This window comes from Geotrypetes seraphini, chromosome 10, assembly GCF_902459505.1.
Source record: "Geotrypetes seraphini chromosome 10, aGeoSer1.1, whole genome shotgun sequence".
Classification (NCBI taxonomy): domain Eukaryota; kingdom Metazoa; phylum Chordata; class Amphibia; order Gymnophiona; family Dermophiidae; genus Geotrypetes; species Geotrypetes seraphini.
Genome location: NC_047093.1, coordinates 137209311 through 137234857, shown reverse-complemented (window position 1 = coordinate 137234857; position 25547 = coordinate 137209311). Strand labels below are relative to the sequence as shown.

The window sequence follows — 25547 nt, the reverse complement described above, 5'->3', positions numbered from 1 at the left end:
CACATGCGCGGCTAGCATATTATTATTATAGATATATATTATTTACTAATTATACAAAATAAAATAAAAAAAGAAAAAGGGAAGTAGAAAATATAAGGGATGGAAGGAATTATTTTAAGATAATTAAATAAATAAATGAGAGTTTATTAGTAAAATAGCATAGGACGAAATAATTTATTGTTAGCTAGTAATTCAGAATGAATGAACACATAAGGATAGAATACATAAATTTCATAATAAGGGTATTTGTTTGTTCAAGGAATAAAAGTTATAAATGATTTAATTAGAAGATATAAATATATGTTAAATTTGAGTTTCAATTTTTTAATATATATGTACAACAATAATTATTATTATTAATGAGTGTTATAGGATGAAACATATTTAATAAATAAAATTTCTTAGGGGTCAAGGACCAATTTATAGATAAGCCTTGGGGGTGCTTACAGTTACCTTCTCTATGTGGGCGTTTTCAAGCTTGCATATGATTTTAATGGTGGGGGGGTTATAAAGAGGTGGGTAATGGATGTGTAGGGATAGAGATAATTTAAAAAATCAGATATTTAAAGGTTTTTATTATAAAGTTCAAGATAATTTTGATTAATAATGTCTGTTAAAATTTTATCTTTAAATGTCAATGGGTTAAATCATCCAATTAAAAGAAAAAAGACTCTTAATTATCTAAAACAACAAAATGCAGATATTTGTTTTATTCAAGAGACACACCTGATGGAATTAGAATAAAAAAACCTGGAAATAGATTGGGTAAAGCAATGTTTTTATGCTCCGGCTGTGGGGATAAATGCAGGGGTAGCGATTTTAGTTCATAGGAAATGTATGGCGGTTTTCAAGTTCATGGCTGCAGATTCTGCAGCAAAATGGGTACATGTGGAAATGAGATTGGGGAATAATTCTGTGGCACTTTTGAATAACTATGCCCCTAATTCTAATCAGGTGGAATTTTTCAAGTCTGTGCAGAAAATAATACTCCCACTGCTGCTTCTAAAATAGTAGTGATGGGGGATTTTAATGCTGTCATGGACCCATTGATGGATAAAAGACCTAGCAGAATAATAAAATCAATGGGGTTAGATAATATGAATCAATCTTGTGGCTTAAAGGATATTTGGAGGATCCTGCATTTTGATGCTCGGGCATTTTCATTTTGCTCTCATGTACATAAATCTTTTTCAAGAATTTATTATATTTTTGTTTCTGATTTATTAGTGCAAAGTGTGTTGAAAGCTATCATAGATCCAATTGTTTTATCTGATCATGGTGATGTTTGGATAAAATTGAGGGTGGATGAAGAAGATATGGGGAGACCTGTTTGGAGATTCAATAATACATTGCTTGCAGATTCAAAATTCCTTGAAGAAATTCAACAAAAGATGAAGGAATATTTTCAAATTAATGTTTCAAATGAAATTTCAGAGGAAACATTATAGGATGCTTTTAAAGCAACCATAAGAGGACAAATTATTTCATTTGCGGTACATGTTAAGAAAAAACTTAAAATGGATTTTGCTAATTTGGAAAAAGATATTAAAGAATTAGAGATAAAATTAGCTGTAAAATGGGAATATGCTACTTTGCAAGAATTATTAAAAACTAAATATAAATATAATGAAATTTCTTCACAGCTGGCAAGGAAAGATTTGTTTTCTGAACAGGCTTTGTATTATGGAAATTTGAATAAAGCGGGAAGATTACTTGCTAGTTATTTAAAAGCAAAAAAAAAGGAAAATAAAAATTGTGGCGATTAAATATGAAAAAGGATGATACTCATTCACATATTGGAAATATTTTAAAACAATTTTTGAATTTTTATAAAACTTTGCATTTTGAGCTTTATTCGAATAAAGAACATGATGGTTTCGAATTTTTAAAATTATTCCTGATCATGTAAAGTATAATCTTGAAGTCCCTATATCAACAAAGGAATTGCAAACAGCATTGAAATCCCTTAGAGTTGGATCCGCTCCAGGTGGTGATGGTTTTAAGGTGGAATTTTATAAATCATTCTAAATTACCCTATTACCTTATTTGTTAAATTTATATCAGGATCAACTAAAGGTTGTATATTAGGTACTATGGCAGAATCCTTAACTATAGTTTTACTGAAGCCAAATAAAGATCCAATGTTGGTTTCAAATTACAGGCCTATTTCATTGATAAATGTAGATGGTAAAATTTTGGCTAAGTTATTGGCTCTACGCTTAGCTAAGGCTCTCCCTTACATGATTGGAATGCACCAAACAGGGTTCGTTGCTCAAAGACATTCTTCTAATAATACTAGATTGGCTTTACAAATGTTAAATTTATCAAAAGACACAGAAGATCCGGCCTTCTCTGTATCTTTGGATGCAGAGAAGGCATTTGATCGAGTGGAGTGGACCTTTATGTATCAAGCTATGGAATGGTTTGGTATTGGATCTGGATTTATTCAGATGATTCAAACCTTGTATCCCCATTCGCCAGATTATATATTAATAATACTTTTTCAGAGTGATTTTGTATGAAGATGGGAGTTAGACAGGGATGTCCATTATCTCCTTTACTGTTTGATATTGTTCTGGAACCCTTGTTATTAGCAATTCAACAGATGAAGGAGATTCAAGGTATTCCTTATGCAGGTTGGGAATATAAAGTATCTGCTTATGCAGATGATATTTTGCTTCATTTGAGGAATCCAGTGACCACCATTCCATGTTTACTTGATTTGATTGATAAATTTGGTAAATTTTCAGGTTATAAGATAAATTGGAGTAAATCAGAGGTTCTTCCTTTAAATGTTAATTTTTCCAAGGGTTTATTTGACACCTTCCCTTTCCTTTGGAAAGAAGGAAGTATAAAATATTTAGGTATTTAGATACAGAAGACTTTGGAAGAAACGTTGCAAGTAAATGAAAGGTCCATATTATTAAATATATCAGAAATGTGTGAGCATTAGAACCCATCGCATCTGTCTTGGTGGGGGAGAATACAAACAGTAAAGATGATGATTTTGCCTGTGGTTTGTTACCAAATGGGAATGATACCAGTTTATTTTCAGGGGTCTTTTTATAAAAAAATTGAATACTATTCTTACTAAATTTATTTGGCTGGGTAAAAAAGCTAGAATTGCTTTAGTATCTGCAAAAACCAATTACAGAGGGTGGGGTAAATTTTCCCAACTTTTATAGTTATCATCATGCCTATATAATGCACCAGGGAATGTATTGGATCCTGCCCTAGCTCATGGAACATCTTCCAGACCGGCTATATCTAGAGTGGAAAATTATGTCCCCTATGAGACTATCCCATGTATTAAGTATCAGATTACCTAGTTATGCTAGGAATAACAGAATTTTATTGGATACATGAAAAACAATTAAATTTATTGATAAATTAACAGATATTCCTATAATAAAATCTACTTTATAGTCCTTATGGTTAAACTCCAAGATACAAGTGGGCAGTGCTGGGATTGCCTGGAAGATTTGGATGCAAGCAGGAATTCGGACATTAGATGATGTTATATCTAATGAGAAGCTGCTTGAGTTTTCACGGCTGCAACAAGCATTTGGTATTTTAAATTCTCAACATTATAGATCGTTGCAGTTGAAGCAGGCTATTCAGAGTGAGTTCCCTGAATGGAAAAATTTAAAAACCTATTATAGCTTGAAGATCCTTTGCTATCAGACAGATTTAGTAGGATATCAAGCTGCTCAGTGGTATAAATTAATTTTGGAATTTTTAAATAAAAAGCCAAAAAATAGTCTTAGAGACGTTTGGAGTATTGAGATAAAACAGTATATTTCTGCATCTCGATGGCCACAAATTTGGTCTTGGAGATTAAGATGTACAGTGTCAGCATCTATGAGACAAACATGGTTATTTTTGTTGCACAGGATTTTTTGGACCCCAGTTCGATTACAAAACATTGCTAATTCAAAATCTAATAGATGCTGGCATTGTCATATTAATATTGGGACATTAGATCATCTGTTATATTTTTGTACAATGATACTTAGTTTCTGGAGGTCAATATAGGGACAGATCAATCTTATATTAGAATCATCAATTCCTTTATCGTATGAAGTCATAATTTGTGGCTCATTGTTGCAGGTAAAGCCAGGGTTAGATAAATATAAAAGCCGTCTTTTATTCATTTTGACAGCAATAGCCATTCAAATGATCACAATAAATTGGAAATGTCATGACAGACTTAATTACTCATTCTGGTGGGCAAGTGTGTGCAATACATATAAATATGAAAGAATGAACGCGGAATGCTTAGGTTTGAGTAATGCATTTAATAAAATATGGAGCCCATTGACTGCATTTGTTAACAAACAATAAGGATAATGTAATTTTGTGTTTTTATTCACAGGTTTCCGTACACATTCAGGGTGGGGGGGAGGGGGGAGAGGAGGGAGGGATATTTTGAGGGGTTAAAATATATGAGTATATTATCATAATAAAAATATGATTTAATGTATTAATAATTGGATGATGGGGGGAATGGTTGTTTCATTTATATTTTGTGTATTAAGGTGCTTTTTATGCAAGCTTTTAATGTTATATCATCTGTAATACACTGCCAATGTCTGAAAATTCAATAAAGTTAAAAAAAAGTAGTAGAAAGAGACCATTCCTCCCCATTCCACTATACTGCTAGAGATCAACTTTGCATAATTCCCAAGGTAGTGAAGAGCCCGGCCATGGTGGCAGGTGTGAGATTTGGGGGAGGGACAGGGAAGTCAGAATGGTGAAGGGGGGGAAGGTAAGTGAAGGGGACTATAGATGGGAGATTAGAACTATGGAGGAATATGTGAAGAGATCAGACCAAAGGTGAGATTTGAGGGGGATAAGATACAGGGAGTTTAAAATCTGCATGGTCTATGCAGTCTTCCAGTCTGTGCATATTGAACACTGGTATCACAATCAGGGTTACTGGCAATATGTTACCACGCCTATAACATATAGACAGTTCTAAATGGTGCACAAAATCACACCAGCAGATCACTAGAGAAACATAACAGCCACACTAAGGTTGTCCAAAAAACTAAAGTGTGAATTGAAATCTGCAATGGTGTTCAATTCCTTGCAACAAGGCATCACACTGCACTGGGTCTGTGGTAAAATGAATAGCAAAGTCAGTTATCAGTTTAACACCTCGCTCAGCTGTGTTATTAACCACTTTCACTGGGTCCTAAGTTCTTTGTTAAGTCTACATTATCCAGTTTTCATTTGATCATCTTAATGTGCAAGTAGGAGAACACTGGAATGCCCATGCCCTTTCTATGACCCACCACCTTCGATTAGACCATGCTGACTGGCAAATTACTACAATAAGCTTTAATGCACTTTCTGATTACTCACTTTCCCCATATTAAGTGTGTGATAGCATTTAATGCAGCTTAATAAAAGGGCACCTATATTTTTCTTAGGTCCTTCTTGTTGTTCCTTTCAGGCCTCAGCAGAATAATATAGCATTTAGGGATAAAGATACATCCCAAAAGTCCAGCTGTGGAGGCCAGAATAGCAAATATCTCCACTGCCACCATGTACTTGCCCTTGGAGCTCAGGTATGTCGGGATGAAGGAGATCCAGACGCTGCAGACAATCAGCAGGCTGAAGGTGATATTCTTGGCCTCATTGAAACTGTCAGGTAGATTTCTTGCTAGGAAAGCTATGATGAAGCTGATGCCAGCCAGAAATCCCAGATAACCCAGAACACAGTAAAATGCAATTACTGACCCTTCATTACATTCAATTAGTATTGTTCCAATTTCTGATCTCATATTAAGAAATGCAAATGGAGGAGCAGTGCACAACCAGATAAGACACAAAACTGTTTGAATAAGTGAACAGGAAAGGACTATAAAATTAGAAACCCTTGAACCCATCCATTTATGGAGTTTGCTTCCAGGTTTGGTAGCTTGGAAGGCTGTGACCACAGTGATGGTTTTTGCCAGTATAGAGGAGAGAGCGATGGAGAAAGTGATCCCAAATGTAGTCTGTCTGAGAATGCAGGTGACATCCTCAGGATGCCCAATGAATAACAATGAACAGAGGAAGCAGAGTATGAGGGAAATGAGGAGAATATAGCTGATGTGTCGGTTGTTGGCTCTCACTATGGGAGTGTCTCTGTAATAAATAAAGATTCCCAAGATGGCAGTAGTGATGAGAAAGAAGAACATGCTGATGGAAGTTAAAGCAATCCCTAGAGGCTCTTCAAAAGACAGGAAAGTTATCACTTTTGGGATGCAGGCATCTCTTTTCTGGTTTGACCATTGATCATCCGGGCATGTTGTACAGGTGTCCATATCTGAGAAAGAAGATTATCATATCATTATCTCACATATATCATGAGGTCTATTTACTAAAGTGCATTTAAATATCACGAGTCCTATAATCTTCACAGCTCAGCCAAGAAAGAGCAGTTTAATTCACATTAACTGCATGGAGAGTGAAGGACTGTGAACTGCATTTTGAGTTAGCACCTGGTACTTTAACTCTAATGTCTGCAAATTACACGGCTGCATATAAGAGCAGGTAGTACATCCCTCCTTAATTTCAAGAACAGGGACCATAATAGATACCCTATATTTATTTGTATCCCATGTTTTCCATGATGTCACCCACCAGTTTGGTTGGAGATCTCTCCCTCTGCACACGGAATACAGTCATAGCAGCAGATGAGTTTTCCTTCCTTGGTTAATTTCCTGTAACCAGGATGGCAACTTGGACTGCATCTGAACTGCGGAGGTTTCTGAAGATTGAGAAAGCATGTTAGAAACATAGAAACATAGAAAGATGACGGCAGAAAAGGGCTACAGCCCACCAAGTCTGCCCACTCTACTGACCCACCTCATTAAGTCTGAGTGCTAATGACCTAGTTCCTTAACTCGACCCTCGTAGGGATCCCACGTGAATGTCCCATTTATTCATTTGATATTGAATGGTTGTTTCTAAACTGGAATGTTTCTTTTATTTATTTTTAAATTGTCATCGTGTGTAACAGCATATTTCATGCTTAGGAAGGTACTTGTAAAAATACCCAAAAAGTGTTGATTCTTGTCAGTGCATAGCCAGATTAGACCAGCCTCAGATCAGATGTGATCACTTTAATGGAAATAGATTTATATAGACTAATTAAGTTACATAATAATATTTAGAGCTTACTAACCTAAGGATAGGTTAGAGTAATCAATAATTGAACATTCATAATACTTCACATTAAAAATAAAAACTGAAATGAAAAAAAATCTATTAAAAAAATGCAGAACAGCCAACAAATTTCAAAATAGAAAAAAACGTGCCTCCTCACATCCCATTTGCTTCCTGAAAAAGAACACCTTCTCCTTTCTAAGTGGGGAAATGGCCAAATGGTTCAAGCAGCTGCCTCAGCACCCTGAGGTTGTGAGTTCAATTCCCACAGCAGCTCCTTGTGACTCTGGGAAAGTTGTTTAATATTTGTCTTTTGGAACTTTGCCTGTTCTAGCAATTTTTAAAGACTCGTTATTAAACTTTGATACAAACTGTAAATAAAGGATTTGTGACTACAGGATGGACTTGACATCTCCAGTGCTTCTCTTTGTTGCCTCAAGGCTTGGTACCTTTTTCCCTTTCCCTATAATACTTTATTGTACCAGGTCCAAATTAAGTACCTGTCTAAAACATGTAAAACACTTTGTATTCACTGAAAAAAGCAAAATATCAAGCCCCATCCCCTTTCCTTTCCATTTCAAATGAGTCAGGGGTAAGTAGGCAGAAGTGCCTGTAACAGTTAATTAGTGTCAATTAACCCCAATTGACTAATTACTATGGGCTAGATTCACTAACCTTCCAATCCGTGTCTGATCCATGGGCGATTGGAGGCAGGCTGACCGATTCACCAACCATCTTCATACATAGTAACATAGTAGATGATGGGAGATAAAGACCCCAATGGTCCATCCAGTCTGCCCAACCTGATTCAATTTAAATTTTTTTAAATTTTTACTTCTTAGCTATTTCTGGGCAAGAATCCAAAACTCTATCTGGTACTGTGCTTGGGTTCCAACTGCCGAAATCTCCAGCCCATCCTCCCCCAAAACGGCCATATACAGACACAGACCGTGCAAGTCTACCCAGTACTGGCCTTAGTTCAATATTTAATATTATTTTCTGGTTCTAGATCTGTATTCATCCCGCACTTTTTTGAACTCAGTCACCGTTTTGCTCTCCACCACCTCTCTCGGGAGCGCATTCCAGGCATCTACCACCCTCTCCGTAAAGTAGAATTTCCTAACATTGCTCTTGAATCTACCACCCCTCATCCTCAAATTATGTTCTCTGGTTTTACAATTTTACTTTCTCTGGAAAAGATTTTGTTCTATGTTAATACCCTTCAAGTATTTGAACGTCTGAATCATATCTCCCCTGTCCTTCCTTTCCTCTAGGGCACGGATCTCAAAGTCCCTCCTTGAGGACCGCAATCCATTCAGGTTTTCAGGATTTAACAATATATATGCATTGAAAGCAGTGCATGCACATAGATCTCATGCATATTCATTGGGGAAATCCTGAAAACCCGACTGGATTGCGGCCCTCCAGGAGGGACTTTGAGACCCCTGCTCTAGGGTATACATATTCACGGCATCCAGTCTCTCCTCATACGTCTTCTGGCGCAAGCCTCCTATCATTTTCGTCGCCGTCCTCTGGACCGCTTCAAGTCTTCTTATGTCCTTTGCCAGATAGGGTGTCCAAAACTGAACACAATACTCCAAGTGGGGCCTTACCAATGACCTGTACAGGGGCATCAACACCTTTTTCCTTCTACTGGCTATGCCTCTCTTTGTACAGCCCAGCATCCTTCTGGCTGCAGCCATCGCCTTGTCACTCTGTTTTTTCGCCTTTAGATCTTCGGACACTATCACCCCAAGGTCCCTCTCCCCGTCCCTGCATATCAGCTTCTCACCTCCCAGCATATACGGTTCCTTCCAATTATTAATCCCCAAATGCATTACTCTGCATTTCTTTGCACTGAATTTTAGTTGCCAGGCATTAGACCATTCCTCTAACTTTTGCAGATCCTTTTTCATATTTTCCACTCCCTCTTGTGACATTTCCTTCCCTAAGAATGATAATGTCAGAGTTAAAACCTATAGCAAATCCATTGTCCAGGGCAGAAAACTAGCTGTGCATGATGAGGCAGAAGATCTTGAGAGCAGAGCTGCCTACCCTGAGGAACTTGAACCTGACCAGGAGCTGGAATCCAATCCAGTTCCTCAGCCTAGTAAGAGAGCTAGCTCCCTGAGGAGATTTAATCAGTTTCCTAGTAGCAATCTGCCCAGTGACCTAGAGGGGGGAGCCAGAGAGTACGCAAGTCAGCCTCCCAAACACCTAAGGTAGGGAGTAGTTATAACTCTCTTAAACAGCTCTCCAAGTCAGTAAGGCAGACAGCCCACGAGGACCTGGCAGAAAGGACTTTCCAGGCCAGGTAAAGGGCAGACCTCACTCAGGAACCCATGGAGCAACAGAGCAAATGTGTGCTCAAGAAAGCATGGACACTACTGAATGGGAAATGCCTGTCGAAGGTGTGGAAGCCATGGATGTGAGCTTGGCAGTCTCCCGCTAATGAATGAAGGTACTGTTTCCAGGGAGAATATTTTGTTGGGACAATTTTCTTAAGAACTTTGAAGAAGTTTTGTTTTGACAAATACTGGGCTGTAAGCAATGCTGCAGCCGTTTCCAGCATTAATTAAGCTGCTGCACTCCAGCTGTGTTAAAGCCAGGAAACGCTGGTGAAAGTTTCTTTTTGTGTGCTTGGGGGTTTTTCTTTCTACCTTACAAACCCAAGGGACTTACAGAATTGGGGAGGATCCCTGAAGAGCTAGGGTTGGGACTTTGTGGGGGCTTGTAAAAGCTATTTACAAAAGGGGACCTGGCAATTCTGTTGCCCAGCCGTGGAAAGGGCTGGAGAGTTGCTATTGCTGAAAGAAACCACAATCTTCAATACTGCGTGTTTTTCCAAGTTTGTTTTTGTGATACATTGCTCAAAAGCCTGGTGAAGAAACAGGATTGTATTATTAGAAGTCCAGGTCTCAAGGACCATGTGAGTGACTATTCTTTATAATTGTTTTTTTTTTTCATTGTTATTGAACTTCTGGTTTGAAGCTGGGTGAAGCTGCCAGAGTATTACCTGAGCCTTGCATGAACTTACCTGAGACCGAAACTGCAATTTGTCCATTGAATTGCTATTGTTTGATTGGAAACTATTTTGAGGAAAAGGGAAGTGGTGAAATAACTTCCTTGTATTTTGTTTTCCATATTTTTGCTTTTGAACTAATTAAACTCTGTTGCATTAGTGTGAATGGACTTTGACTAGTGTTTATTGTAGTGAAGCCAAAGGACTGAGTCACTGGTAAGGTCTCCCATATTGGGAGCCGCGCTGTGCTGCCACATGCCGACTGTCCTCCGCAGTTTCCCGTGGGCCTGGCAGGTGACACTCTTCGGTGTCTACTCTGTTACAAATCTTAGTATCATCTGCAAAAAGGCACACTTTTCCTTCTAACCCTTCAGCAATGTCCTCACAAACATTTTGTACAGGATTGGCCCCAGCACCGAACCCTGAGGGACTCCACTACTCACCTTTCCTTCCTCCGAGTGACTTTCATTAACCACCACCCTCTGGCATCTGTCCGACAGCCAGTTTCTAACCCTGTTCACCACTTTGGGTCCTAACTTCAGCCCTTCAAGTTTATTCAACAGCCTCCTATGAGGAACCGTATCAAAGGCTTTGCTGAAATCTAAGTAAATTACATCTAGCATATGTCCTCGATCCAGCTCTCTGGTCACCCAGTCAAAAAATTCAATCAGGTTCGTTTGGCACGATTTACCTTTTGTAAAGCCATGTTGCATCAGATCCTGTAACCCATTAGTTTAAAGGAAGTACACTATCCTTTCTTTCAGCAACACTTCCATTATTTTTCCAACAACCGAAGTGAGGCTCACCGGCCTGTAGTTTCCTGCTTCATCCCTTGACCACTTTTGTGAATAGGGACGACATCTGCTGTCCTCCAATCTCCAGGAACCACTCCTGTATCCACAGATTTGTTGAACAAGTCTTTAACAGGACTCGCCAGAACCTCTCTGAGCTCCCTTAGTATCCTGAGATGGATCCCGTCTGGTCCCATTGCTTTGTCCACCTTCAGTTTTTCAAGTTGCTCATAAACACTATACTCCGTGAACGGTGCAGAATCTACCGTATTTTCACTCATATACCGCGCACCCGTGTAAAACGCGCACACGGGTATACCGCGCGGGGAACACAAATTTATGTAATAAAATGTTAATATAGCGTGCACACGCGTATACCGCGCATGCTAAAACCTCCTCCCGCCTACTCCGAACCGGCATCCCTCCCCGCTCGCATCACCCCCCCTCCCCCTCTGATCCGAGATAATCTGATCCGGCATTCCCCCTGCGAACCGGCATCCTCCCCCCCCGCTCGCGTCACCCCCACTCCCCCGCGATCCTACATCCACCCCCAGCATCGCTAATACAACTCTTACCCGATTGGGCACCGGCACCAGCACCAGCACTAATGCACAGCATGTGCCAGTGCCCGAAGATCCTCCCTCGTTGGTTTGGGCTGGGCTGGGCTAGACCGGGCGATGCGAGAGAGATCCTCCTTCTTCCTCTGCCGGGCTGGACTAGGCTTTGAGCATTTGCGCATGCTCAAAGCCTTCTGGTCTCGCTCTCTCCGAGATAATCTCGGAGAGAGCGAGACCAAAAGGCTTTGAGCATTTGCGCAAATGCTCAAAGCCTAGTCCAGCCCAGCAGCAGAAGAAGGAGGATCTCTCTCGCACCGCCCGGCTCAGCCCAGCCCAGCCCAAACCAATGAGGGAGGATCTTCGGGCACTGGCACTGGCACATGCTGTGCATTGGTGCTGGTGTCGGTGCCCAATCGGGTAAGAGTTGTATTTGCGGTGCTGGGGGGGATGTAAGATAGTGGGGGAGGGGGGGGTGACGCGAGCGGGGGGGGGGAGGATGCCGGTTCGCAGGGGGAATGCCGGATCAGAATGTAAAAAAAATTGTAAAACGCGCTCACATGTATAACGCGCATGGTTATGCACGGTTTGTAAAATCGTGTATAATGCGCGCGTTATATGTGTAAAAATACGGTGAAAAGGATAAGGCCCGATTATGGCCGTACACACTCTGTCATTTAACAAGCAGATGCATCCGGGGACAATATCTAAGAGAAAACAGACGCCTATTATCTCCTAAACATGTCCGCTTTATTGAATATTCTGTACCTCTTTTTATATCATTTTACATGGGTAAGGATTGTCAGCATATGACGTAAATGCAAACCATATATGGACACAGATCACATGCAACTTTAAAAGAAATAACAAATCCTTTACTACCTAAGACCAAGGTCTAGAAGTGCTTTGGTCAGAGCCTCTTATCTAAATTTTCTTACAAATACAGCTAAGAAAACAATTGAATTCGCTTCACAACAGAATAAGAAAACACATCTCTCAAACATACAATGGCCTTGTAATATATCAGCAAGAGAAGGCAAACAGTTAGGATTTACAACTTCAAACATAACTTAAGGAAAACTACATAATAAAATAGCCTTGCAGGATTTCAGCAAGAGAAGGCAAACAATGTCTGGATTAAACATAGCATAAGAACACACATCTTTTCAAACATAAAATAGCCTTGTAATATTTCAGCAAGAGAAGGCAAACAATGTCTGGATTTACAACTTCAAACACAGTTGGAAGAAAACTGCAAGACACATGAAAAGTATCCCTTCATACGGTACTCCATTTTATCGTGTAACTTTGCCAGAAAATCTCGGTCCTTCTCCAGGATTTTCTTCTGTGAACACAGAACAGAAGTATTTGTTTAGCACATTTGCTTTTTCCTCATCACACACCACATATCGGTTCCTAGCATCTTTTAGTTTAGAAATTCCATTTTTCATTTCCTCCTTTCACTAATATATCAGAAAAAAATTTTGTCTCCCTTATTTACATCTTTAGCCATTTGTCCTTCCGCCTCTGCTTTTGCCACAGGAGGCATGCCACCAACCGACTACACGGATCGCTAGAGCCCTGACAATAGTAACAGGAGAACCAGCCTCTTGTCACTGCTGTCAGGGCTTCTGCCCGCTTTTAATTTTTGTTTTTAATCGGGCAGATATTTTGCGTGTTTTCCACACACAAAATATTAGTTTATTAAAAAAAAAATGAACCCTCCTCCCTCTTTTGAGAAGTGCCCCATCCCCCCTTCCCCGAATCCTCCCAAAAATGTGCCAAAGCCACTTTAAAATTACGGCAGGAGGGTTCTCACTCCCTCCTGCCATTGGTCCCACCCCTGACTTCACCCCCACAAAAAAAAAACATATGGCAGGAGGGAGGCTGACTCCCTCCTGCCACCCACCGGATGCCCCCTTCCCATTCCCAGTCCCCTCCCTGTACCTTTAACAGATAAGGAGGGATGCTCAATCCCTCCTGCTCTAATGCCTCTCTTGATGAGTTTGATGTAGAGAATGACCCGCGGCTACTGTGTTTAGCCGCGGGTAACCCGCCAAAATGGGGAATGAAAAATAGCAGCCTCTGCGGGGACAGGGACAAGGCCATTCACCGCCCCGCGGAGCGGTGAATGGTCTTGTCACCGCAATGAGGCATCAAGGATCGCGCGGTCCCCGCATCACCCACCTGCACGCCGGCTCGATCGTTTAACCAGCTTCCTCTCTCTACCTCACCTTAGTTTGTTGGCTTTCTTTTTCGGTGACCGGCACGTTTTCAAAGAGCCGCGCATGCGCGGCTGCTCAGTATTCAATCTTCTGCTCTGACCCAACTGGAAACAGGAAGTTGCAGCAGAGCAGAAGATTGAACTTTGAGCAGCCACGCATGCGCAGCTCTTTGAAAGTGTGCCGGTCGCCGAAAAAGAAAGCCGGCAAACTAAGGTGAGGTGGAGAGAGGAAGCTGGTTAAATGATCGAGCTGGCGTGCGGGTGGGCGGGTGGGGGCTGCGGGGACCGCGTGTTCCCGGCTCACACAATGAAGGAGGGAGTGAAAGGGAAAAAGTTTCTCTTCCTTGGAAATAGATTCTGAAGTGACCTCATTAAAGAAGACCAGCACCAAATGTGCAAGAAATCCCTTAAACAATGTCAAAAGAGCCCAAAAGAGAAAACTGCTACTGCCGTGAGACTCCATTATTGAAGGAATCAACTTGAAATCACAGTTCAAGAGACAGGAAAAGGTTAAATGCCTCACGGAATCCTCAGCCACAACACAAACCAAATTGTGAATGAAATCAGAGCAGACAGTAAGAATTATAAAATCGATGTCATTATCCATCTGGAAAAAAAGGCGTACTAGAAATAATGCCTCAGCAATACAATTTTCAGAAGTTCTATTTGCTCATGGTAAGGGAGAAGAGAGACTGCTAGTGATGGTGGGGGGACTGATAGAAGATATGAAAGAAGGGTGGTAGAAAGGACAGATGGTAAAGGAGGGAGGGAAGGGTGGTGGAAAGGAATAGAACAGACATTGAAAGAGGGTAGAGAGGAACAGACCCTGAAGGGAAATGTGGAAGGCAGAGTGGGGAGAAGACGCTGGAAGGGAAGAAGACAGATGCCAGACTATGGGGGAGCGGAGGGAAGAAGATGGGTGCTAGACCAATTGTGGGAGAGGGTGAAGGGAGAGGCACAGTAACAGGAAATGGAAGACGCAGAGAGAAGACACACAGTGGATGGAAAAAATTGAATGAGAAGTTGTGGAAAGCAGAAAGCAGACAACAAATGTAGAAAAAAAAAATTATATTTATTTATTTATTTTTTGCTTTAGGATAAAGTAGTATATTAGTTGTGTTGATAAAAAGTTATAACCAAAGCCCTGCCAGCTGAACATCTCTTTCTCTAGTTCAGCAGCCAGAACTTTGATTTATAAGAAAGGAATAAGCTAAATATTGCAGTACTAAGGCTTATATGGATGCTGCAGGGACGGTGATGGGGCGGTGAATGGGATGGCAGTGGCGGTGATAGGGCGGTGAAAGGGATGGCGGTGACGGTGACGGGACGGTGAAGGGAACGGCGGTGACGGGGTGGTGCAGAGGATGGTGGGCCGGGAACGATGCAGTGACGGGGACAGATTTTTTTCCCCATGTCATTCTCTAGTCTGATGCATGGGGTGGGGCCTTAAGCTCTGATTGCATCAAGCGCCTTGGGACTGAAAGTGCCTCAGCCAATCAGGGACTTCCTTAGTGAGTACTTAGGTACTTAGGTAATCACTAAGGAGGGCCCTGATTGGCTGAGGTGCCTCAGGCCCCTTCCAAGGGAGGAGCCCGAGGTGCCTGATGCATGGGGTGCATGCATGAGCCCATGCATGCACGGCCCATGAGCCCATGAGCCCATGCATGAGCCAACAAGGGCCATGCATCAGACTCATCGAGAGAGGCATTACTTACTAAGGAAGTCCCTGATTAGCTGAGGTGCCACAGGCCCCTCCCAAGGGTGGAGCCTGAGGAACCTGAGCCAATCAGGGCCTTAGGCCCTGCCCTTGCTGCCATAGGCTGTGACAGCAGTGGACAAAGGCACACGGGGGTATCATTGGGGGGCATCGTCATGGGGGGGGGGAAGGCATGCGGGTTTTTGCAGAATATATAAAAAAGGAAGATTTTTTATATATTCTGCATAAGTGCATTGCCGGCCCATGGTTTTAAAGGCACGTTAAAATAATGGGCTTGCACTGCAGGGAAGGGTAGGAGAGTTGGGGCTAAGAGCAGGAGATTGGGGCTGAGAGCAGGAGATCAGGGCAGAGAGCAGGAGATTGGGGCTGAGAGCAGGGTTTTAGTACAAGTGACTGGTCCTCACCAGTCACTTGTTTTTGGATTGGTCAGTCAGTTGGTGTGCCTGAAAAATGTTTAGTGAATTGTGTCCGTCCTACTTTGCATGCTGTTTCCCTTCATTTGCATGCATGGATCAGAATCGGAATGGAGGAGAGGTTAGTGAATCGGATCAGAGGAAAATCAGGTCGCAAAGGGTTCACAAACTGATCGGTACATGATCTGTTTGCTTAGTGAATCTAGCCCTATAGGTACACACATGGGATAAGCACTCCAATTTAAGTGATCTATACAGAATCTGGAAGCTAACGTTTTGCCCAGAAAGCCAAAATACACCATTCTATTGACCATTTTATGACAAGTTTCATAAAATGTTTGGATCAGCACCTCTGATCGCTTAAATCTGACCTGAGTGAAAGAACTCTCCCAGACGATCGCCTTCTCATCAATGGTGAAATCCTGCCCTGGGGGAGCATGGGGGTTATAACGTCCAACAGCTTTATATTCCAATGTTGTATTAGGAAGATAGTTCAAATTAAAAATATCGTATCCAATGGCGAGTTCTCCATTTTCATCCAGGTTCATCTCTTCCCCTAGACCATTCTTAAAATGGAGGTTCCTCAGATAACGATGAAGCTAAGAAATGTAATTGGAAAAATGGGAATAGATTGAACTACAGTTTTTGGTGGAATTCAGTATGTCATATTTATAAAATGGAAAGATCATTAGCTATTCAGAAAGGGAATTTTAATAAATTTCAAGATGTGTGGAGGCCATTAACAAATTATTGTAATGAAGAGTTACCATTTTCCCTGATTTGTACAAATGAAAAAATTGGGTGGGGGGAGGGGGACTGTATTATATGATATGAGATATTAAAGGGATGGGAGGGAAAGGGATAAATTTTATTTAATATGAAAAATTGTAGAATTCAGGTGATATATTAAGTTAAAATGTGGATATTTTTTGATGCACTTGATGTAAGTTATTAAAATGAATAAAGAATTTAAAAAAAAAGAAATGAGGTTTGCATTTTAAGTAATATCAGGATAGACAGGTAATTTCAAGCATACAAAAAGATTTGTTTATAACTATAAGAACTACACTTCTCCCTCCCCATTCGCGGTTTCGACACTTGCGATTTCACAAATTCGCAATTTTTTTGTTTAGCACATTTCTGCCTCTCTCCAGCCTTCCTCCCAGCATCCCGGCCTTACCTGGTAGTCTAGCGGGCTTTTGGAGAAGGAGCGATCTTCCTACGCTCCTGCCCCGTGTAGATCGTCAATAGGGAATGGCTGCCGTGAGTTCCCGTCATAGTCTCGATAGACTCCGGGAACTCACGGCAGTCATTTCCTATTGGCGATCTGCATGGGGCAGGAGCGTAGGAAGATCGCTCCTGCCCCGAAAGCCTGCTAGACCACCACATAAGGCCAAGATTCTGGGGAAGGCGGGAAGGAGGCGGGAGTGGGTCAGAACCAGATGAGAAGATATTTGCGGTTTTTCTCAATTCACTGTCTCAATTCAATTCTCTGCCCCTATCCCCCGTGAATACCGAGGGAGAAGTGTAATTTTAAAGCCATTTCTGGAGGTAAATCACTCTCTATCTCCTCTCACTTACAAATGGACACAGCCTTAAAGTATGGACCAACTCCCTAAAGAAGCTTAGGAAAATTATTTTATAACAGCCATATAAACTTCTCTGATTCCATTCTAGAAGTGCAGTATACAGTAACAAAAATCCAGTAAATAATGTAACTAGCCAGTGAATGGGGAGAAGGAAGGCACAAAGGAAAGAAATATACATTATCTTTTCAATTCATTCTTCCATCTTCAATGACAGATCTATAGGAAGTTGGGACTGTAAGAGCAAAGACCTTTGCACTCATCTTTAAAACAGAAAAATGATTTGAAAGTGGCACCAAATGGCAGATATTTTTTCTTGCATAAAGATCAAAGTCTTGATTTTTGAATCTGAAACTTGAGTTGTTTTATGATACAGATTGTATAAATGGGCTGAAAATGGCTTAGAAGCAGGCCGGAGCAACTTGTGAGGCTCGCCATAAAAGGGGGGCCTCACGAGTCAAAGCACGCAGGGAGGAAGCTTAGGAGCCAATGGGAGGGAGAAAGGAGTGGAGCAAGACAAGCGGCAGGCATTTTAAATTAGGTCCTTCCTGGGACAGCCATCTTTTCAGCGGCACACAAGGAGGAAGAGAATACCCCGCTGCCCAGTGGCCCTGCCTTTGTGAGGGGAAGCCTCCGTTCAGAAGTGAAGCTCCAGTTTTGGGACACAGGGCAGCATGAGATAGTGCCATGGGGGCAGCAGGGAAAAGAGTGTGTTGCTCAATGAATGTGGAGGAAGCCTTGGGTTGAAAAAAATTCATGCTTTGTAGCACTGTAAACACTATCCCCTTGCCTACCTGCTTGCCTCGGGATGGGTGGCCCTGCCTGCCTGTCACTAGGCCGGCCTGTCTACAACTAGGCCTGCCTGCCCTGTGCCCTGTCCCTACCTGCCCTGTCCTGGCCTACCACTAGACTGCCAGAGGGGGCACAGGGTACAGGGCTTAGCAGGGAGAATTTGGTTTAGAATGTTTTTTTCTTGTTTTCCTCCTCTAAATCTAGGGAGCGTCTTATGGAGCGAAAAATATGCTAATCCAAACTGTTTTTCTTCCTTGATTTTGCAAAGGCAACAGCTGCTATGAGGAAGAAATTTTTGGCACTTCGCCCAAATCTGAAGCAAATGGATCCCTGTTCATTTGTAGAAATAAAGATAGTTCTAAGTCAAATAGATGCTGGCTCTGTCATCTCGATATAGGGAGACTGGATCATCAATTGTTCTATTGTCCTTTGATACTCAGTTTTTGGAGATCTATATGGGGATATATTACTCTAATTCTAGAGACTGTGGTTCCGATGTCATATGAAGCGGTATTATGTGGGAAGCTGATATATTCCATCTCCAGCAGATAGGCATAAAAACAGGTTATTGGGTATAATGATTGGGGTAGCCATACAAATGAGTATGAAAACCTGGAAGAATTGTGACCGCTTAAATTTCACTTTTTGGTAGAATTCGATATGATTGTATTATCGTTACGAGAAAATGATGTCTGAACAAAGGGGTAAGTGGTTTAATCTGACGTGGGGTTCATAGATCAATTTTATTGATTCTAATTGGTTGGTTTTTCCCTTTACTTTTGGTTATATATTTTACATCCAGGGAAGAGGGGTGGGTGTGAGGGAGAAGAATAATGTATAGGGACTGATTTATTTATGAGTTGTTAGTACTATTGTATGGATATCTTGAATATATTGAAATCAGGGGGAGGGGGCTGAAAATTATTCTTATGTATTTCACTGATAGATAAGTGGTGTTTTTTCAGGTAACTTGTTATGCAATTTTTGTATGCACTGTTTTTAGAATGAAAATGAATAGATAGATTACTTGCACTCAGTTAATTAAGATGGATTTTTGAAGCAAATACAATAGCCCCTGCAGGCCTGAATGAGGATGCACAATGGTTGACAGTAGCAGATTAGCGCAGTGCACCACTACGTTTGTGAACTCTATCAGCTGTGAGTACGCGGTCATGTACAAAGTGGGTGGAGCCTCTCATAAGACATGCAGGAGATATGCCGTGGCCATCTTTATTAATCAGTCATGCCTGCAGTAACAAGTTTCAGTTAGCGTTCATCCAGTGAGTGGTGTAACATGAAGAATTTGATTTTTATGGATTGATTTTTATGATTGATATGCAACAAGTACAGGGTTTTTTTTCATATGTAAAGTTGTATACAAAATAATTTTTTTGAGGGCTGTTAATAGTAAGGTCACTAATGCGATTTTCATTTTGGCTTTGCAGCATTCTACTCTAAAAGCTCACCTACGCCCTGAAGAAAGGGTTGAAATGGATATTCCGTCAGAGAGGTGTTGCTGCTAAGCAAGCTAAGTACACGTTCGATAAATTAGAGTGTATTTAGTATGTTTTTTTTAAACTTTATTTTTATTCAAATATTTCATCATAATAACAAGTACAAAAACTTGAAAGGATTTGGAAATAATCCAATAAGGTAAATATAATTGAATTAACATCAAATAGATTAATTATTTAGTCCACAATCTTTGGATCCAAGAATAAAGAAAATTAAAATAAAGCAAAACAAATACTTAACCTATTAGACAGAAACAGGGACATAGTTAACACCCAGACAGCTGGTTCGCTCTCGCGGTGGCCCCCCAGGTCAGTGACCTGTAAGTGATCCTCTACTGAAGACATTTTGTCCTGTATAGTATCCCCTCTATCTATATCGCTCAATCCCCTTTTCCTTCAGGAACCTGTCCAACCTCTTCTTGAAACCCAAAATCGTACTCTGCTCTACCACCTCCTCTGGAAGTGCATTCCAGGCATCCACCACCCTCTGAGTGAAGAAGAACTTCTTAGCATTCGTTCTGAATCTGTCTCCCTTCAATTTTCTTGAGTGCCCTCTTGTTCTTGTTTCCCCGGCCAGTCTAAAGAATCTGTCCCTCTCTACCCTCTCTATACCTTTTATGATCTTGGTCGTGGGACCACTAGGAACCAGTGACCACAACATGATTCAGTTCAAAGTGCAATTAGGATTACCTAAGGGAAAGAGAACCAAAGCAACAACGTTTAACTTCAAGAAAGGGAACTATGATGCCATGAGACAAATGGTGAGGAAGAAACTCAGAAACAGCTCCAAGGAAACGTGGACTGTGGAGCAAGCCTGGTCCCTATTCAAGGACACAGTAAACAAGGCGCAAAACCTATATATACCAATATTTAGGAAAGGATCCAAAAAGAATCAGATGAAGGACCCTGCATGGATAACCAGTGAAGTAAAGAAAGTGATAGGAGACAAGAAAAAATCATTTCGGAAGTGGAAAAAAGACAAAACCGAAGGAAATTGGAGAGAGCACAGGCAGTATCAAAAACAATGTCACCAAGTAGTCAGGAAAGCCAAGAAAGAGTATGAGGAGAGACTGGCCAACGAAGCAAGAAATTTCAAACCATTTTTCCGATATGTGAAAGGGAAACAGCCAGCGAGGGAGGAGGTGGGACCCCTGGATGAGGGTGACCGGAAGGGAGTGGTGAAAGAGGAAAAAGAGGTGGCCGGTAGGCTAAACGAGTTCTTCTCGTCGGTCTTTACAATAGAAGACACATCTAGTGTGCCAGAACCAGAAAAAATCTTCAGGGGAGATCAAGAGGGGAAATTATCATGCATGGAGATAAGCCTCGAAGACGTTCTCAGGCAGATAGATAGATTAAAAACTGACAAAGCTCCGGGCCCAGACGGGATCCACCCGAGAATACTGAAAGAGCTCAGAGATGAAACAGCAGAGTTACTGCGGCATATTTGCAACCTGTCCTTGAGAACAGGGGTAATCCCGGAGGACTGGAAGATAGCGAATGTTACACCGATTTTCAAGAAAGGATCGAGAGGTGACCCGGGAAACTACAGACCGGTGAGCTTAACCTCTGTTCCGGGGAAGATGGCCGAATCACTGATCAGGGAAGGTATCAATGAGCATATAGAAAAAAATAATCTGATGAGATCAAGCCAGCATGGTTTCTGTAAAGGCCGATCATGCCAGACGAATCTACTGCATTTCTTTGAGGGGATAAATAAACAATTGGACCGAGGTGACCCCGTAGACATCGTATATCTAGATTTCCAAAAAGCCTTCGACAAGGTGCCCCACGAACGCCTACTGAAGAAACTGTGGAGTCACGGGGTGGAAGGGGACGTGCACAGATGGATCAAAAATTGGCTGGCGGACAGGAAGCAGAGGGTAGGAGTAAAGGGGCACTACTCTGACTGGATAGGGGTCACAAGTGGTGTTCCGCAGGGGTCAGTGCTGGGACCACTGTTGTTCAATATATTTATCAATGATCTAGAAACGGGGACAAAGTGCGAAGTTATCAAGTTCGCGGATGACACAAAACTCTCCAGAACGGTCAGAACTGTTGAAGAATGCAAAGACCTGCAGAGCGACCTGAACAAACTGAGTGAGTGGGCAAAAAAATGGCAGATGAGCTTCAATGTGGAGAAATGTAAGGTCTTGCACATAGGGAAGGGGAACTCCAGGTACAGCTATACGATGGGAGGGAGGGTACTCGGGGAAGGCAGCCAAGAAAAAGATCTGGGGGTATTGGTGGATAACACAATGAAGCCGGAGGCGCAATGTGCAGCGGCCTCAAAAAAAGCGAGCAGAATGCTGGGAATTATCAAAAAGGGTATCACTACCAGAACGAAGGAAGTTATCCTGCCACTGTATCGAGCAATGGTGCGCCCACATCTGGAATACTGCGTCCAATACTGGTCACCATACCTCAAGAAGGACATGGCAATACTCGAGAGGGTCCAGAGGAGAGCAACGAGGATGATAAAGGGTATGGAGAACCTCTCATATGCCGAAAGGTTAGACAGGCTGGGGCTCTTTACACTGGAAAAGCGGAGACTGAGAGGGGACATGATACAGACTTATAAAATCATGAAAGGCATAGAGAAGGTGGAGAGGGACAGATTCTTTAAACTAGCAGGGGCAACTAAAACAAGAGGTCACTCAGAAAAGCTGAGAGGAGACAGATTCAAAACAAATGCAAGAAAGTTCTTCTTCACTCAACGGGTGGTAGACACCTGGAACGCGCTTCCCGGAGAGGTGATAAGCCAGAGTACAATTCTGGGGTTCAAAAAGGGACTGGATGACTTCCTGGAAGTGAAGGGAATAACGGGGTACAGATAGAGGTTTACCTCACAGGACATTGAGCAAATAGGATATGGACTTTTTAGGTTAGGTAGGGAACATTTTCAGGTCATGGACCTGGAGGGCCGCCGCGGGAGCGGACTGCCGGGCGCGATGGACCCCTGGTCTGACCCGGCGGAGGCAATGCTTATGTTCTTATGTTCTTATGTTCTTATGTAAGTTTCTATCATGTCCCCTCTAAGTCTTCATTTTTCCAGGGAAAAGAGCCCCAGTTCCTCCAGCCTCTTGGCATATGGAAGGTTTTCCTTTATCATTTTCGTTGCTCTTCTTTGGACTCTCTCGAGTGTCGCCATATCCTTCTTAAGGTACGGCGACCAGTATTGAACACAGTATTCCAGATGCGGGCGCACCATCACCCGATATAGCGGCAAGATAACCTCTTTGGTTCTGGTAGTGATTCCTTTTTTGATAATGCCCAGCATTCTGTTCGCCTTCTTTGAGGCCGCTGCGCATTGTGCCCACGGCTTCATTGTTTGGTCCACCAGAACCCCCAAGTCCTTTTCTAGGTTGCTTTTCCCCCAATACCATCCCCCTCATGCTATAGTTGTACATCGGGTTTCCTTTCCCTATGTGCAAGACTTTGCATTTCTCTACATTGAAGCACATTTGCCATTTATTCGCCCATTCTCTCAGTTTGTTCAGGTCCCTTTGTAGCTCTTCACATTCCTCAACAGTTCTAACCCTGCTGGAGAATTTTGTGTCGTCCGCAAATTTTATAACCTCGCACTTAGTCCCTGCTTCTAGGTCATTAATGAATATATTGAACAGCAGTGGTCCCAGCACTGACCCCTGCAGGACACCACTCATAACTGCTTCCCATTCCGAGTAGTGTCCCTTTACTCCCACTCTCTGCTTCCTGTCCTCCAGCCAATTACAGATCCATCTGTTCACGTCTCCTTCCACTCCATGGTTTCACAGTTTTCTTAGCAGGCGCTCATGGGGTACTTTGTTGAAGGCTTTTTAGAAGTCCAGATATATGATGTCTATGGGGTCACCATGGTCCAATTGTTTGTTTATCCCCTTGAAGAAGTACAGTAGGTTTGTTTGGCAAGATCTTCCTTTACAGAAACCATGCTGGCTGGTTCTCATCAGATTATTTCTCTCTATATGCTCATTGATGCTGTCTTTGATTAATGATTCAGCCATCTTCCCCGGAACTGAGGTTAAGCTCACTGGTCTGTAGTTCCCCGAGTCACTTCAGAGGAAGTGTTAGATATTTCAAAACTATATATGAATCAGGAAGTTAGAAAGTGAAGGCTGATGCTAGAGAATGTAAGCATCTTTAAAGAGGAAAGTTTTAAGTTTAGTTTTAAACTTTTCGAGGGAGTTCTCTAATCGAATGTCGAGTGGATGGGCATTCCACAAAGAGGGGGAGGTAACTGAGAAGATGGATTTGCGAGTGGTGTCATGAAACAATTCCCATATTGACGGTATAGAAAGTAAATTTTGATTATTTGATCGGAGGACCCTTGATGATGAGTATGGGATCAAAAGTTTATCTATAAATGCCAGTTGATTAGAATTTTTTGTTTTGAAGGTGAGGAGAAGTATTTTAAAGGAAAGAGGATGAGAAAAGGGCAGCCAGTGTGCTTTACAGAGAAGAGGGGTGACATGATCAACCCTTTTAGTATGATAGATTAATTTAACAGCAGTATTTTGTAATAATTGTAAACGATGGATTTCTTTCTGGGTTATGCCTTGATAGAGGGCATTATAATAATCAATGGTTGAAATTACTAGGGAGTGAATCAAGATATTAGTAGAAGAATGGTCGATAAAAGAGGAAATAGAATAGATGAGCCTGAGCTTATGAAAACATTTCTGCATGACTGCAGTGGCGTACCTAGCATATGTAACACCCGGGGCCCATCATTTTTTGGCACCCTCCCATCTGTATGAAAAACATGATTTTTAGTAACAAGCCACATGTCACACATGTGTACCTAGGAAAAGGCAGCATCCTACATACTGCAATACAACATTGTAAAACTAAACAAGCCAGACTAGTACAGATTAATCCTACACCGTCAATCCTAACAGAAAACCATGTCTTTCGAAAACACAGAACACAGAAAACACCTTCGCTTAGTATGAAATGTCATCACAAACTAACCCCTTCCCCTTTTACAAAACTTAAGTGTAGATTTTAGCCACGGTGGTAACAGCTCTGACGTTCATGGAATTCTGAGCATCAGAGCTGCTACCACCACGGCTGGCGCTAAAAAACGCTCCACAGTTTTATAAAAGGGGGGATAAAATAGAAATACATAGACAAAGGTTAAATCGAACCAGCAAGAAGCTGGACTTTGCAAAGAATGCAACACCACAGAAGCAGTGACACATGTCTCCTAAAGCAATAAATAAATAGAAAATTTTTGTTCTACCTTTGTCTTCTCTGGTTTCTGCTTTCCTCATCTTCTTGTTAATCTCTTCCTTCCATCCACTGTCTGTCATCTCTCTGCCCCTATATGGCATCTTCTCTCTTTCTATGCCCCTTCCAGAAACTGTATGCATTCCCCTTCCATTTCTCCTTTCACCCCCATTGGTCTGGCATCTCTCTCCTCTCCCACTCTTCTCTTCTGAGATCCCTTTCTTCCCTCATTTTCCTTTTCAATTTATTTTCTGCATCCATCTAGATTACGTTCTTACTACCCTTTCATCAATTTCCTTTTTTACTGTCTACCTAAAGCTCGCCACCTCTTTCCCTCAACTCTTCCAGTATCTAACTCTATCCTCTTCCCTCAATCCAGCATGTACCTTTTTTTCTTTCTCCTCCCCACTTCCTTCCAGCGTCTGCTCCCCCTCTCCCTCCACTTCCATTCAGTCTGCCCCCTTCTCTCCCACACTTTCATTCAGTGTCTGTCCCTCCTCTCCCCCCACTTCCATTCAGTGTTTGTCCGTCCTCTCCTCCACACTTCCAT

The 25547-nt window shown here is 41.8% G+C and overlaps 1 protein-coding gene across 1 annotated transcript in view; it reads right to left on the bottom strand.

Moving 5' to 3' along the window:
• Nucleotides 1–5420: 5420 nt before the first annotated feature.
• The window catches only part of LOC117368643 (vomeronasal type-2 receptor 26-like), a 61572-nt gene continuing 41445 nt past the window's right edge, over nucleotides 5421–25547 (bottom strand). The window contains exons 4-7 of the mRNA XM_033962370.1: nucleotides 16251–16478; nucleotides 10395–10403; nucleotides 6634–6748; nucleotides 5421–6316 (exon numbers count right to left, since the gene is read on the bottom strand). Coding sequence (XP_033818261.1) covers nucleotides 5421–6316; nucleotides 6634–6748; nucleotides 10395–10403; nucleotides 16251–16478 — 1248 coding nt within the window. The remainder of the gene's footprint in view (nucleotides 6317–6633; nucleotides 6749–10394; nucleotides 10404–16250; nucleotides 16479–25547) is intronic.